Source organism: Rattus norvegicus, chromosome 18 (assembly GCF_036323735.1).
Source record: "Rattus norvegicus strain BN/NHsdMcwi chromosome 18, GRCr8, whole genome shotgun sequence".
NCBI classification, from domain to species: Eukaryota; Metazoa; Chordata; class Mammalia; order Rodentia; family Muridae; genus Rattus; species Rattus norvegicus.
Window position 1 is genome coordinate 78,172,166 of NC_086036.1, and position 16,327 is coordinate 78,188,492.

At 50.6% G+C, this 16,327-nt stretch overlaps 1 protein-coding gene across 10 annotated transcripts in view; it reads left to right on the forward strand.

Moving 5' to 3' along the window:
* The window catches only part of Mbp (myelin basic protein), a 110,523-nt gene that overhangs the window by 41,514 nt on the left and 52,682 nt on the right, over nt 1-16,327 (forward strand). For all 10 annotated transcript variants that reach the window (NM_001025289.1, XM_006254997.5, XM_063277090.1 and 7 more), the window contains one exon: nt 3,743-3,830. In NM_001025289.1, the coding sequence (NP_001020460.1) occupies nt 3,743-3,830 (88 nt within the window). The remainder of the gene's footprint in view (nt 1-3,742; nt 3,831-16,327) is intronic.

The window sequence follows — 16,327 nt, forward strand, 5'->3', positions numbered from 1 at the left end:
GCCGTTGGGGTTTCTCTTTCATGTTTTTCTCAGAGAAGATGAGTTGGATCACTGACTCCTGATAAGTTAGAAGCATAGAAATTCCTCAGCACTGAAATCACCTCTTTCCTCTCGCCACCATCTTTGGCTGGGCGTGCTAGCGTTTGTCTGAGGCTGGCTGTGAGGATGTGGCTTCAACAACAGTCCCATAAATCAGAAATCTACACGGCCAGACTTTGATCTTATTGAACGAGTGGAGCTTGTTCTATATTCTGAAAGGCCAGAGGTGGTGTCTCCCTGCCTTCCCTGGCTCTAGGTGGCTCTGTCGTCTTCCCTGTGTCACCGCCATCCTTCTGCATGGCTGAGTGTGCTTTCCCTGTGACAAGGATTCCGTTCACTAGCTAGGCCCACGCTAATTTCCCTTAACTTTATTGCCTCTGTGAAGGCCCTATTTCCATACAAGGAAATAGACAGAGTCCCAGACGACAGAAGTTATAACACAGACGTATTTTAAGAATCAGGGAACCCATAGAGGGGAGAGAAGGTTAGCAGCTAACAGTCAGGGAGGATTCAGGAGAGGTAACAGAGACCAAAGACCCTAGCAATAAAGTTTGCTGAAAAACAATAGAGAAAAGACACATAACGGATATGATTCTCCGTAGGAAGCTTAGTGTGTCTGCTAGCACCGGCCTCAGCAGTCACATGTGAGCCTTGGCATGTAGAATGTAGGTTAACCGTAGAGACAACATCATGCTGTCAGTAGTTGCTTTGGGGAGTCGTACAGGCGTGTTTGCCCTCCATGAAGTTGATGCTGTTAGCACCCAGAACCTGAGTTTGCTAAGGGATCCTTGGCTGTGGCTCTCATCTGTTGTGCTTATAAAAAGATAAGGAGAGAGGGAACGTGTTTTGTGGATGTGTAGCCAGGTATGGGGAAGGGGGTGCCGCCAAGGGGCCATGCTGATGCATCCCTTCCCCCTGAGGGACCAGCCACACAATGGTATAGTCTAGAATAGAGTTTATTCAGGGTATGGGGAGGGGAGTTGAAAGGTTAGTAGGGACAGAGAAAGGCAGAGAGGGCAGAAGAGTAGAGAAGTAGAGATGGCTGTGAGCATGTGGAGAGAAAAAGGGGAGGAGAATGGGGAGAGAGGAGGGAAGGGGCAAGGGGACAGAGTAAGAGCAGGAAGGCAAGAACAAGAGAGAGAGGAAGGGGTCAAGTAGCCCCTTTTACAGTGAGTTAGACACCTGACTGTTGCCAGGTAACTGTGAGGTGGAGCTTAGACAAAATGCTAACACCATCCGTGGCCAGTCAGATGCTGCAGCTGGGTCCTCCATAAATGAGCCACCTGTCTGCCGTGGGATGTTAGCATCCTGCCACAAGACCCGTGGACCACCAGCCACCCTGAGTGCATGCACACTCCACGTCCAAATCCCACACATTCGTCAAGCCCATCTTCTTGGCAGGCATCAAATTTGTCTCCCGCTACCAAGAGATCTGTGTGTATGTGGGGGCGAGGGGGAGGGTAGAGGTTCCAGTGACAGGAAATATCAGGTGCTTTACCTGCAATCACTCTGACACAGCCCAACCAGGGACATCCAAGGACCCTGGAGCCCTTCTCTGCCTCTGCAGTCCCATTGCTTCCGTCTCTAGACAGCAGCCCAAGCCTTCTGAAGCAAGGGTGCACAGATGACTGGGTTGTGCTGCCTTTTGGAGGTGGGGGCTGTTCTCGGACCTGCATTCTGGCCCCTTGCATGCAGCTTATTCCTCACAGAGCACTGCTAGGGCAAGGGAAGTGAACCCCAAGCAAAGGCAGCCAGGCAACGACATCCCGCAGGCTTACACAAAGGGAAAAGGGCATGGAGCCAAGCTGAGAACATCACAGGTACCACGGAGCTGGTAAACCCAGAAGGCATCCACCCGATTCCATCTTCTCTGACAGAGCATCTTTCCTCCTCACAGAAAAGGACAGTGAGGTGCAGAGAGGTTAAGTTCATGCCCAAGGGAACATGTCTAAGTCATTATACACCTAGCTCTGACCATAGGGCTTGTTGTCTCAATTGCTGCCCGTCCTTCCACCTCCCACGGACCCTACGCAAGGAAAGAAAACCTAGACTTTCACCAGCACCAGGCTGGGTCTGAATTTGATGTGTTTGGGAATATGATGCATTGAAATTAACCAATGAGGGGGCTGGGGATTTATCTCAGTGGGAGAGTGCTTGCCTAGCAAGCACAAGGCCCTGGGTTTGGTCCTCAGCTCCAAAAAAAAAAAAAAAAAAAAAAAAAAATTAAAAAAAATAAAATTAAATTAAAAAAATTAACCAATGAGATGATTATACGCACATAAGGAAACAGAACGCTATCTTCGCGGCACATTTGTGAATTAACTATACACTAAATATTTAAGCTCAAACGAGCTCAACAGCCACACACGATGGTGTGCTTCTAGGATCTGACACTTGGGGGAGGCAGTGGTGGGAAGCTCAAGACTTGCCTGGCAAGTTCCCGTCCAGAGCTGTAGAGTGAAACTCTGTCACAAAATAATTTAAAAAAAAAAAAAAAAAAAAAAAAAGCAAGTAATGGTGGTGACTGCCTGTAATCTCTGTGCTAGAGAGGTAGGATAGTGGTTGCCTAGGGCTCACTGGCCAGCCAAGCTAGCTTAATCAGCAAGCTTCCAGCCAGTAAGAGATCCTGTCTCAGAGAGCGAGGTAGACGCTTCCTGGGGAAGGACACCCAAAGGTGTCCTCTGGATGTTACCCTCATGCACGTGCACCCATGCATACACACGCAAAGTGAAATAAGTTCGTACTAATGCCTTATTTTCAGCAAACGCCGGAAGAGCAGGCAGGAACTTTCCCTTCCTCCCACATAGAGTCCCCCAGGAGTACCAGGCACCTCGTGAGGGGCAGCCCAGCCCTCCCACAGTGGGCTCTTCCTTCCCTCACAGGAACACAAAGTTGAGATTTGGTCTTTTACTATTTATTGTAATGCTAAATATTGACCCTCCCACAAAAATCTGGTTTCCCCAGGAATGAAGAGATCCTCACGCACACCAGCTGATGCTGTGCAAACTTACTATTAATTTAAAACTATCGAATAAACAGGCCAACAGCCTGGAGGGGCAGGAGAGGTAGGAGGGAGAATCACAGGAGAAGAGAGAGAAGAAGGAGAGAGGAGAGACGTCTTGGGGTAGATGAGTCTTGAAAATATGGCCATGAAGGCTAGAGGAAGAGCAGCCAGGCAGAACATGACAAGTCACATCTCAGAGGTACTGATGGGGAAGTAGGCACTGAGAGCTTAGAGGGTGGATATGGGCTCAGTGCTGGTGTTTTTAAGGCTCATCATATGTATAAAGGCTTTGTGTCTTTTATCTGGGAACTGAATGACCTAACCGAGATTAATTATTACCACAACAAGACATTGCCCCCCAGTGTCCTGATTGGCTTCTGAACAGCCTTCGTTAGAATTCAAAGAAATGCAGTCTGATGTCATGGCAGCCTCTGAAAGCCGTTTGAAATCTAAGAGTGACCAGACAGGCAACCTGTCTGTGGGCAGGAATTGCCTGGCTACTGTATTCTGTCCAGGCTGACACTGGCACCCTTTCATGGGAAAGCATCTCATCTGTGTGGAGGAGTACATCTGAGTTCTTAGGCAGAGCTAAGGAGCCCTCGGAGCTGAGCGGCTTCCCCACTTGAAGACAATGTATCCAGATGTATCTGAATGTGTCTGACTGTGTTTGTTGGTGTGTGTTGTTTTTTTTTTTTCCAGGATGGTGAGATTCACCGAGGAGAGGCTGAAAAAAAGAGAAGCGTTGGCAAGCTTTCTCAGACCGCCTCAGAAGACAGTGATGTGTTTGGTACGTAGCCGCAGAGAGGGGAAAGCCCCTGTCGCTCCACTTGGACTGTGAGCCCACGCATTCTCACTGGGGGAGCTGTATTTCCGAGGGCCTGGGCTCATCCATGGCTTTGTGGGGATTTGTTATTGTTGTTGCTTCTTGATCCGTCTTCCTGTGTGTATGTGCAAACACAAGTGTGCATGTGGCACTGTACCTGTGAGGAAGTCAGAGGACAGCTCGAGAGTGAGTGAGTCTTCACCTCCTGCCTTATATGAAACAAAGTACCTTGTTCATTATCGAGTTCGCCAGGCTAACTTATCTCTGAGCTTCCAGCGAGCAGTACCCACCTCCCGCTCGTAGCACAGGAAGTACAGATGTGCACTGCTACACTTGGTTTTACGTGGATTCTGTGGAGCCAAACTCATGACCTCACACGTGTGTAGCCAGGCGTTCTACCCCTGATGATGCCTCCACCTCTGTCTTCCTTTGTAAACACACCTGGGCAGTGGTGTGGTGAACACTGCGCTCCTGCAGACCGTCCCCACGTGACCTAGGGCTCTGCCCCACTTTGCGTTCATCCTTGCTCCCTGTAGCCCTAAGGACCTCGCAGTCTCCCTCTCAGCCAGGCTGTGGGAACATCAGCAGGCCCCAGAGTCGAAAGCATGCAGATGGGAAAGCGAGCTTGCCAAAGCCTGTGTACTTGGGCTGACTGGAGACAGTGACTCAGCTGTTGTTGGGAATAACTGTGGTCTGTGAAACGCTCCCTTCTGTTGCCTCATGGGGACACACCGCCCTGCACACGGGTTTTGTTTCTTCCTATTTCTCAGAGGGGACAAACATGTGCATCTGACTTTTTTTGAGGACTGTGGTTATCTAGAGCCCTAGGGGCACTGCTGTCCCTTGTCTCCCACATAGGAGAAGGAAAGTGTGACTGAGAGCCAGACTGTGTGGTAAGAACCCACTGTCCCAAGAGGACACAGTGGCCAGGCCCTGCCACTGCAGGGATCGTGACTCAGGTCGTGCAGCCTGGGTTTCAGTCACTTAAAGCCAGTGGCCATAGCCACACTCCCCAGCCCCAACTTGCCTATGCAAAGGCCTTTCTTCATACTTTCCCCCCGCTAGGTAGCACCATCTACCCTGCTGTTTCGTTATTGTTCGTTCTTACGAACTTGGTTTCTTCAAACTGTCTTTCTTCTGTGCTTTGTCCTTGAGCAAATATCTGTGGTTGAAAGGCCTCTGAGATCAATGTGATCCCAGTGACCCTGAGATCAAGTTCAATGTGACCCCAATGACTGAAAACCGTGACTGGGGGCTAGAAGTACAGTGGGCGGCAGGAGAGTGGGGGAGGGGCTCTCCGATTTCTTTGGCTGTGTCTATTTCCAGGGATTTTTCCGGAGGTCATTCCTGTCTTTGGTAAGTGGGGTGTTCGTTTTTTAGTCGCAGAGGGAAGAGTAGAACACAGCAGTGTGGCTGCCTGACAGCAAAGCGCACAGTTTAAGATATTGAGGGCAAGGCATGGCACAAGAACATAATGTCCTCCTGTCCTGTTCAGAATGGTTCGGAGTCTTCTTGACGGGTCTTTTACTTGTGTGCTCTAAGTATGTACGTAGAAGTAATGCACATCTATATACACAGAGGAATATCAGGGGCACCAAAGAAAAGGCAAAATACGTAGGCCCCGGTTTGCATTTTCTTTAAGCATGTGTCACCTTTAGTATTAGTTATGGTTTGAGCTCAGGAGTTGAACGCATGCTTAAGTAAGTGCTTTCCCACAGAGCTGTGGTCCTAAGTCCCAGTGAATTGCTTTCCAGTGATAGCAGCCCTTGCACAACATTGTGTAGATGTGTGTATGTGTGTGCACACATCAACCATGCCCTACCAAAGGCCTCTGAGTATAAATACTCTGATTCCCGAAGCTGTCTCCACAGTGGCCACCTTCACACCTTGGTAGAAGTGAAAAGCAAGGCAGAAGACACGGATATACTCATACCTGAGGCATGAAGGCGCCTCACAGCTCTTGCAGGGTACAAGCAGAAGGATCCCAGTCACCCTCATGCATGCATAGCTCATCCATACTGGTCCTGGCTGAGTCAGAGCCCAGGGGTGTGTGAGGAACCTGCTGTTTGCAGATGTCCTAGGTTCACTCAACCCTGAGTCACGGAGGCTGGGGCGTGAGTACTCCTCACCAATCCTCAGTGGTACAGACCGAAGACACCGTGAGTTACCGAAGCCGGACACACACGGGTTCCAGGCTGAAGATGAAGGATGATAAATGAAAAGAGAAAACTCTGTGGGTTTTTTTCCAGAAAGGCCCTGGCTGGCTTTTCTGTTCTGTTACTTTGGTTCAGTTTGGTTGGGGCTTTTTGGGTTTTGTTGCTGTTCTGTTGTTGTCGTTGGTGGTGGTGGTTGTGTGTGTGTGTGTGTGTGTGTGTGTGTGTGTGTGTGCGCGCGTGTGCGTGTGTGTGCGAGTGCATTCACACCCTGTGGTGTAAGTCAGGACAATTTTTGGAAGTTAAATCTCTTTTCTAACACGTAGGTCCCAGGGGTTGAACTCAGGTTGTAGGGCTTCACGTTGACAGGGGCCAACCGAGCCATCCCTCCAGCCTGATCATGGACCGAAGATCCTAGGAAACACATCAGAGAATTCTGTATAAACTGAGAGTGTCTCAGACGCAGTTCCACATGAATCCAGCCCCCCTCTACCTCACAAGGGCCTCTCTGACTGTCCAGGCGGTGAGCTCCATTCCAGAAAAGCCAGCCCCCTTGACATCCATCGCATTCTGCGAACATGGTGCGGGCTGCAGCCCCACTGTGGTCGTCTCTAAACCCTCAGATATCGTTTCGTTCCTGTGTCAGAGAACAGGGGAAGGATGTAGGAAGCACTGAGAACTGTCTGCTGTAGCCAACAGGTCCTCACAGGATGCACACACCCCTAGGATATTGGGCATCATGGAGTCGGAGGGGGGATATGACTTCCATTGGGGATATTGACTGGGCACAAGTGCTACATCCGATGGCTCTAGGACCCAAGCTAAGCCTGTCAATCGAATCCAGACTCACTTCCTCTTCCTTGGCGCCTTTTCCAGTCGAGTAAGCAGCTTTGAGGCCTTAACCTCACTGGGTAAAATGCCACTGAAGTGTTGCTTCAGTCTCAGGGGAGTGTCTCAGCAGGCACCATGTTTAGTCTCTCCGTCCTCTTCCTCTGTCAGAGCTGCGGTTACACCTCAGGCCTGGTTGCCTGGCTACGCAGGAAGAAGGAAATGTTTCAGGGCACCGTAGCCTAGGGAACCCTGTTGACCCCATTTTGAGGAAGCAGGCTATTTCTCAGCTGGCTGGTTTTTAAACTTCGTTGAGCCACACACCCCACACACTCCACATACCATGCTGTCACTTGAAGGCAACATACCCCACCCACTTCCTATAAAGCTCTCAAAACAGGGCTGCTCCCCCCCTCCCACCCCGGCAGGTCCACTGTGAGCTGAGCAACTCTAGTAATAGATACCACCCACCAGAAGAGGGCACCACTGCTCTGCAGAAGCAACTGGTTCCTTCTAGACAGTCCGGGACTGAGACACTGCTCAGTGTGCATGAGATGCCCAAGCTTGACAGGTGGTGCAGGCAAGGACGGCTGAATGGCGGGGTCACGCCTTCCTTCCGCTGCCGTCCTGTTTCACGTGTCTGTCAGAAAGATGCACAACAGGCGAGGTCAGATCTTACGGAAAGCTACAAGGAGGTGCAGGGGCTGGAGACAGACCTGCCTGTGTTCGGTGTCACCGGAAAACATATTCGTCAGAAGTGTTTGCGTGCTTGTCTCTGTGGCCCACAGCTTGAGTCAGTCTACAGTGAGGGGGCACACGGGAAGCAATGGATTACCAAAGACCGTGAGGTCTAGATCACATAAGATCAGCTAGGACAGCCGTGATTGCTGTGGAGGGGTTTGGGTGTGAGATCTGGCCACCGGCATGGCAAGTCAGATGTCTTGTGTCACACGGGATGTGGCAGAGCTGAGTCATTTTTGACTTCTGCTTCTTTGGCCCCTCAGAGGTGAGGAGGGGGCAGGACCGAGCCTCTGTGAATGGTAAAGTGTCCACGTGTGCACACGCAGGAGTCTGTGGCTGTGTCAGCTCCCGTTTTTAGTTCTTTCTTTCTTTAGGTTTCTGATTTATTTGTTTTTGTTTGTTTGTTTGTTTGTTTGTTTATTATATGAGTACACTGCGGCTGTCTTCAGACTCACCAGAAGAGGGCATCTGATCCCATTACAGATGGTTGTGGGCCACCATGTGGTTGCTGGGATTTGAACTCAGGACCTCTGCAAGAACAGTCGGTGCTCTAACCGCTGATGTTTTTAGTTTTATTTATTTTATGCATATGGATATTTGCCTCTGTGTGTGTGTGTATGTGTATGCGTGCACATCGTACGCACGCACGCACGCACGCATCATATGCATGACTGGTGCCTGAGGAGGTCAGAAGAGGACCTAGCATCCCCTGGAACTGCATTTCTGGGAGGTTGTGAGCCACTGTGTGGATGCTGGGAACCAAACCTCAGGTCCTTTACAAGAGCAACCCCTAACCACTGAGCCATCTTTGCAGTCCTGATTATTTGGGTTTTCAGGCGAGATCTTCCTCTGTTGCCCAGGATTAACCAAGTACTCATCACACCCTCCAGCTTCATCCTCCCGAGAGCCGTGCTTACTGCTGTGTACCATACAGCCATATCGGTTCCCACAATCACAGAGAGGTTTACACAGCCACTTTAGATTTTATTTATTTTATTTTAAGTTTATCACTGCTTTATCTGCATGTATACCTGTGTGCCAGAAGAGGGTATCAGATCTCTTTACAGATGGTTGTGAGCCACCATGTGGTTGCTGGGAATTGAACTTAGGACCTCTGGAAGAGCTGTCAGTGCTCTTAACCACTGAGCCATCTCTCCAGCCCTACACAGCTACTTTAAAGGTTGCAAAGTCACGTTTAGCAAATTCTAAGAGTTTTCCAGCTCACTTTTTTTTTTTTTTAGAGATGACAGTTACATGGTGGCCATGGGCCATAAACTGACATGTCGCATGGTTTATTTATTGGGATAACCTTCTATCAAAGCCTCAGCCTTTTCCTAACGGACCTGATCTGACCCAAAGACAGAGAATTGGGCAGACAAAGCTAGATCTTGCTGAGCCAGGACTTGAAGGGGTGTGGCTTGGAGGGGTGCAGCATAGGGATGCAGGTTCCCATGCTAGGAACAACCCAGAGGTAAGGAGTCAGTGCTCCCAGAAGCTGAAGCCCCCTCATCCCCTGTCCAATTAGAGGTGGGTGGTAGGCCCCAGGAAAAGGACAAGGGAAAGTGGCCTCAGAGCAGAGTCATCGTCTTGTTCACTTGCCGGCTTACACCTCACACTGTTCCCGTTCCCCTTCTGTCAGAGGTGCCCACTTCCATCCCAACACCGCGGGCATCAGTGAAACAGCAGGTAGGCAGCCTGGCCATGGTGAACAAACCCGGAGTCCTGATTCTCAGGAGGCAGAGGCAGTAAGAGCCCTGCTTACAAGCTAGCACCTCGCAAACCTAGAGCTCAGCCGTGTTTGGGCACACCGCTGGCTCGTTAGCATGTCTGCTGTTCTCCGTCCCCATAACTGGGGATACATGCCCACCTTGCGTGGCTCGTGGGCTAGAGGAAAACTAGACAGCAGCTGCTGCTGGTACCTCATTAGTCGCTTGCACCCAGAACGTCCTAGTAAAAATGTCATCTATGACAAACGCTGTGAACGCAGCTTCTGAGTCTTGTGGATACGGCTCAGTGACTTGAGACCAGGTGCTCCCATCAAATACAGTACATGAGCACTTCCGGTGGGCTTGCCGTATTCTAGGATGGGGCCTGAGGAGTCAGGGGTCAGAGGGGTCAGGGGTCGGAGGGGTCAGGGGTCGGAGGAAACAACAGAGGAAGGGAAGGGAACACTTTAACACAAACATTTGACACGTGGAAAGCAAAGGTGGTTTTCGCTGTTGTGGTTGCTTTTCAAGTAGCAGAACAGCCTTGTGTTGTTGAGAGGCCGCCTCAGCAGGAGGATGCCCAGAAGCCAGGAAGCCTTTGCAGAGAGAGATGGGAAGAAAGGGACTGTGCCTTGACCAAGCCCCTGACCACTAGCGTGTCCACAGGGAGGTATCCGGTCCAAGAGAAGACAAGCTCTGGCTGAAAGAGCAGGACAGGAGGTGCGGAGGAAAGTCCCGTCTCCAGCTGACAGAGCTGGGCTCTTTTTACGCATTCAGCATCCATTCCTGCAAGGGAACCCTAGGTGTCCCCAAAGCAGCCCCACCCCATGCCATCCTCATTGACTCAGCTGCGTAAGCTGCCTCGCCAGTGAGGACAGATGGGTTTACAGGTGGGAAGTCTTTCTTGAGTGCGTGTGTGTGGGCCTCCAGCCTCCTACCCTACTCTGGGCTCTTGTTATCTGGGGTCTTGGTCATGCGTTATTTTAACCAACTTCTAACAGGAGTCTTGGGGTCGGTGTGGACTTGTCTAGCACTTCCCAAGATTTGGAATGCACCCTCTGTATGTAGGACATTCCGTCTTTATTTTCCCCCATACTTCTAAAGTAAATATCGTGCTGTATTTATTTCATTCCTTTACATATGTATACCTAATTAACAGACTAAAGAATTTAAATTAATCGATGGGTTAGAGGATGCACTCCAGCTATCTGGCAGACTATTTCGTGTTCTGACCTGTTTAGCCACTGATGTTTTATACGGCTCCAACGGTCCGATTAATACTCATTTGAGAACCGCTCGCTCTCCTAAGTGGTCGAATTCGAGAATGTAGACCTCCAGCCCCTCTGGAATCGTTAAAAGACCCAGAAATTGCAGGCTTCTGGTGTAACTGTGTTTGCCTGGCACCCAGTACCAGATCTCCAGGGTCTCGGGAGAGTGGCCTGCTCAAACCCTATAGGCCTTTGACTTTGTGACTTTAAGACGTTACTCTTTAAGCCTTCTTTTAAAAACGTCCCATGAGCTTCATAGTTCAGTGACGTCAGCTGTATATAAGGCTCACCCACAGTTTAATCCCTTAGATGATAATAGTTCTTCTGCTCTTGAACTGCTGAACTAAATCCGCCCCCACCCCACCCCCCAACTACAAAAAGAAGCACCAGGAAACAGCGAGGAAGGGTCAGCCTGAAGCAACATGGAACCCCAGCAGCATAGACACTGCCCTGGTCGAGCTGTGAGCAACACACGGGGCAAGTGATGGATGAGCGTGGTTCCTCCTGAATCCTGCCTCAGATATCCCTTAGGCAAGCTCCAGCATCCATCCCCTGTACCCATCCACCCAGTGCCAGCCTCACGGCTGTTTCCCAGGTTGGAAGCACACTCCCATTAGGAAAAGGGCTATGCCCAGCAGCCACCTGACCAATGGCCTGAGGCATCCTCACCCCTAAGTCCTTGCTGTTTGCAGCCCGCCTGGCCTCTCTCCCAGGCTTACTGCCTGTGCCTTTTCTCAGAAGATACGACGTCTTTCTTGACACCTCTAACTTCTTGGGGTCCTTGTTGTATCTTTCAACTCATCCTCACACTTTCCTGGCTTGTGCTTTCAGGGGACCTCCTGTCGCACATTGTCTGCACTACCAGGCACTCCTTAGAAACCCCTCCCTGACCTTTTAACCCTTACATTCTGCACGATCCAACTCCAGCTCAAACAGTAGCCAGGCCTACTTTGACTACAGCTCCACTACGGGAAGTGGCCTGAGTGTCTAGGTGCCTGAACTTGTGTAAGCGCACCTCTAGAGGGCACTGTGCAAGCAGGCTAACCTCCTCCTTAACGCCAGCGTCCACAAGGGGAGCCCCCGCAAGTCTCAGCTCAGTGTCCCTTCTCAGAGACCCATCCTGAACTGAGACACAACCTGTCAGAACTCCTAAATCTTAGAGGCTCAGAACCCCAGCTGCTTTTGTGTTCCAGCTCAGAGGGCAGAGCAGAGAGTGTCCGGGAAGAGAGGGGAGGGGTGGTACTCAGCTGGAGGTGCTACTGCTGATCAAGGTGGTAACATCACTTCCTTCCTGGTCCTCTGACCAAAAGCATCAGGGAGTCCCTCCTCCATACGAGGCACCAGGAATAGGGGCACAGAATGTGAGCACTGCCCCTGGTGGGCACGGTTTCTTACTTGTTGCTTGGTCCCTGCCCGATAGATCATAAGCCTCTGGGAGGGAGAACAACTGTCAGTGTGTGCACTACTAAATCTCAAAGCAGGGTTGGGGCTTCAGGGCATCTTCTCTCCTCTCCTCTGCTTCCTCTCTCCTCTCCTCCTCTCTTTTCTGAGACAGGGTTTCTCTGAAGCTCTGGCCCTGGCTGACCTAGAATTTACTATGAGGCTAGCCTCATGCTCCCCAAAATTGTCCTGCCTGTACCTCCCGAGTGCTGGGGTTTGAAGGGCATGTGCCATGATGCCTGTTCAGTGCTGAGAGCACAGTAGGATGGCCCAATTCTACCCTCTGCTCTCTGCTCCCCTCTTCTCTCCGACACCTCCTCTCTCATACATCTCCTCCCTTGCGCACAGCCTCTGTACTTCTCTGAAATCCACCCAGTTCCTCATTCTGTATCTCTTAGAGCCTAGGCTATTGTGTGTGCGTGTGTGGTGTGAACATGTATGGTGAGTGCAAACCAATGCACAGGTACGTGCGTTTGGCATGTGCCTGTGGGTGTGTGCGCTCATGTGTGTATGTGTGTGTGTGTGTGTGTGTGTGTGTGTGTGCGCGCGTGCGCGCGCGTGTGTAGGACTCCTCTACCAAGGCTGAGCTGCCTCTATTGTGGGTGCTCATGTGGAGAACAGGAAAGACTGTAGGCGAAGTTATCCAAGGACGCCGCCTTTTCCCTATTCGTTAAAGCGCTTCTCACAGGGAACTGAAATTCCCCAGGTGGAAGCTGTGTCTAGCAGTGCCATTCCAGGTAGGAGGAAGAGGAAGGGAGTGGCTGAGTAACAATCCCAGGGAGCCCAGGGCAGTGCAGGCTGACTCCCACAGAGCAGCCACTGTGTTCTGTGCCTAAAGGGCTCAGAAAGCCTGAGAGAGAGAGCCCCACCTTAGAAATGCCCCGAGTCACTTAGGGTCAGCAGAGCCACAATAGGACAGGGAGCAGATAGCGAGAACAAAAGGGATACAGTGTCCCAAGCGCAAATAGCAGATGTGATGGGCTGGGGCCAGTTGGGGAGCCATGAGCCGCATGCGCCTGCGGCCCAGGAATGCTCTTCCCTCACAGGGCCCATCCCAGACATCTTGTACCGAGCACCGTGGTCCCTTTGAGTATTTTAAGTGCCTTGGGTCTGATCTTAATTGGGAAGCACCTGAGTTCGTCCTTCACCAGGACTGTTTGACACTGTCTCACCCTTGTCTGAATTTGTCACTGGACCTGGGAGTTTGCGTGTCCTGTAAGAAGGTCACATCTCTCCAGTTCACTCTTTGGCTTATACCAAGGCACCGTGTGGGAAAACGGGATGTCCTTGATTTCCCAGAAGGATCCTGAAGGGAATGGGTGTCTCTTCTCTCGGGGGCACGTTTGCGCCAATGTCTTACACGTGTAAGAACTAAAGAGTCAAGGTGGAAAATGTTTGCCTTGCTGTCCCGGGACTCAGCAAATGTCCCTTACTCCTCTCCCAAGGTAGACTCTTTGTCCTCTTCACCCCAAAGCCTGACACACTCTCATGTCTCCTGCGAGGAGGGTGACTGGGCACTTATTTGGCATGCTGTTGGTAACTGTTATGTCCAACCTTCCTGCCCTGGACACAGACCCTGGACACAGCTCCAGCCGATTAGCGGCTAAGTCAGGCTTGGCACTACCCAGGGCACATCCTGACTCACACATATCTGGACGAGGCCCCTCAAGAGCAGCCACTGCCACAGACTACTCAGGTTGTTCGGTCATCCCAGCAGGTGATCTCCTGTTGACTAGTTAAGTGTTCACTGAGCTTGATCAACTGTTAGACAGCAGTTTCCACAGCGTCCATTGTGGATGCCAAGGACAGGATGCAGATGCTGGTGTCTCTGTCAGCAAATGAACCCTGGGCAACTGGCTGAGAGGTGTGGACTTGAGAACCAGAATGGACCGTGGGCTGACTCCTGTGCAGACCACTGCTATTCATGGTTACTGCTGCTCACAAACTTACTTAACTAAGAAAGCACTCCACCTCTCTCCCTCGCTTTGGAGAATTTTGTCTTTTATTATCTCTTTGAAGGCTTTCCTCTAGCTAAAACTTTTCATCGGAACTCGTTGAAGTGAGCAGGACACTCCTCCATGTTCCATTCATTTTCCTGGAATCTTCCTTCAGATCCAAACACCTTGTAGGCGAGCCCAGCAGGTGTCCCCTCCCTGATCTGCTGTTTCCCCAGAATAAGAGTGGTAAGCACTGCCCTGGGCATCTTTGAGATGACCGTATGAATAAATAAATTCACAACATTTTTCCCTCCAAGGAAATCCTATTTTGACAACATCATCTCTTCCTGAAGAGAGTGCAGCTCCCTCCTCAGTGCAGCCCTCACACTCTCACTCTGGTGAACTCACTTGCCACATACAGTCCACCTCTGGCCCCACTGGCTGTCCCCACAGGGCCCGTAAACAGGATGTCACTTGTCTGTACTGGCACATGGAAGGTCAGCCACTACCGTGGCAGAGAGGAGGAGGCTCCATAGTGCCTCCCTCTGGTAGTTCATGGGTAGCTAATGGCAGAGGACTTGGAATTTTTCAGTACAGTTAGGAGAAGTAGCCATGTCTTCCAAGGCATTGGCTGGTGGGCCAGCTTCTGCATTTTATCATTCTGTGGATATGGCTGAAAGAAAAAGAGGTAGAGAGTGAATGTGGATTTAGCCATAGCTGTCATCCAGCTGTTCCTCTGGAGTAATGGTACAGAGGGTGTCTGCCCGACTGTTTCAGGGATAGTGGGACACACACACACATACACACACATGCATACATACACACATGCATATATACACACACATGCATACACACATGCATACACACATGCATACACACATGCATACATATACACACATATACATATACACATACATACACACATATACATACACACATACATACACATGTATACTCACATATACACACATATACACACACATACATACACATGTATACTCACATATACACACATATACATACACATATGTATACACACATATACACACACATACATACACACACATGCTTACATACATACATACACACACACACACGTGTGAATGTGTGTATGTTTGTATATAACTATCCAAGATCACATAGAGATCAGGAGCTGCCCGTGGACTCCAAGGAAGAGCCGGTAGAGAGCAGAAAGCCCCAGTGCATTCACAGTGAGCATCCTGACCGTAGCCACCATCACGCAGAAGAGCTGTGAGGGAGCTCCAACCACCCAGCCACACTGAAGGTCACAGGCCCAGGTCCTTTTAAAAACCTTGGACACCAAGGACCATCAGCAACAGCCTTTGGCTCATACACAGATGTCTGTGTGGATTTGGCGCCAAGTTGACACTCATGCTTCCTCAACTCTCCTGTCCAGTGCAGACCTCTGGTCACCCTCAGAGGTTTTCCCTTTCTCGGTGGAGGGGACACCATAGCTGCCCTAGGCTTCAGCATGCCAGGCAGGGCAGTTCACATCTACGATGAGAATTTTGATAATCTTCAATGTTCAAGGCCCCCAAATCTTTCTCCTTTTCTCTTCCTTTCTTCCTCTTTTGTTTTGCTGAGACAGTGTGTGACTATGTAGACCAGGGTAGCCTCAAACTCCTGGCGCTCCATGTGCCTGCTCTCCTGTAAGCAGGATTGATGGGCTGTGCCAGTGGCATGTTTGCCTTCTTTCCTGTTTCTCTATACAGCAGGATCGTGGAGGGTCAGGGCGTGAGGGTCTCTGTCCCTCAGCCTAGGGAGTCTGTGTTTTCCATGTCATGTGTTTGGATCAGGAACTTCTTGAAGTCAGGAGATGAACAGAGGTGTGAATGTGGATGCTCAGAGAAACCATGTCATATTTGCTGTTTGTTTTTTCCTCTTTGAAGACCATGGTGCTCTCGACCCTGGGCCCCAAATCAAACAGAGCTGCTTTCCAGAGCGTTGGGGGCACACCTCACTTGGCGAGCGTAAGCTGGTTCCTAGTTACCTGGAGGCCCACGTCTAGCAGAGCTAACAGTGGTGGCCTCTAAGGATGGACTTGCAGTCATCTTTCCTTTGCTTTAAATACGAGCAGAACGTCTGCCAAGAGGCAGAGGATTCCTTTCAGACCATGGAGGCCGGTCTTCCTTTCTGTTCTCTCAAAACACCTCAGGGGCCTTCCAACTAATTGTGTAAGAACGTGGGATAAAACTGAAACTGGGGTCTGGGAAGGTGGCTTCATTGGTAAAGCGTGCACCTCACAAGCACGAGGGCCCCCAGCTTGGTGTTCAGAGCACTCATGGTGCAGCCTTGCAGCCCTAGTGCTGGAAGGGAAAGGCGTGAGGATCCCTCGGGCTTGACAACTGCCGGGTCCAACCTGCCTGG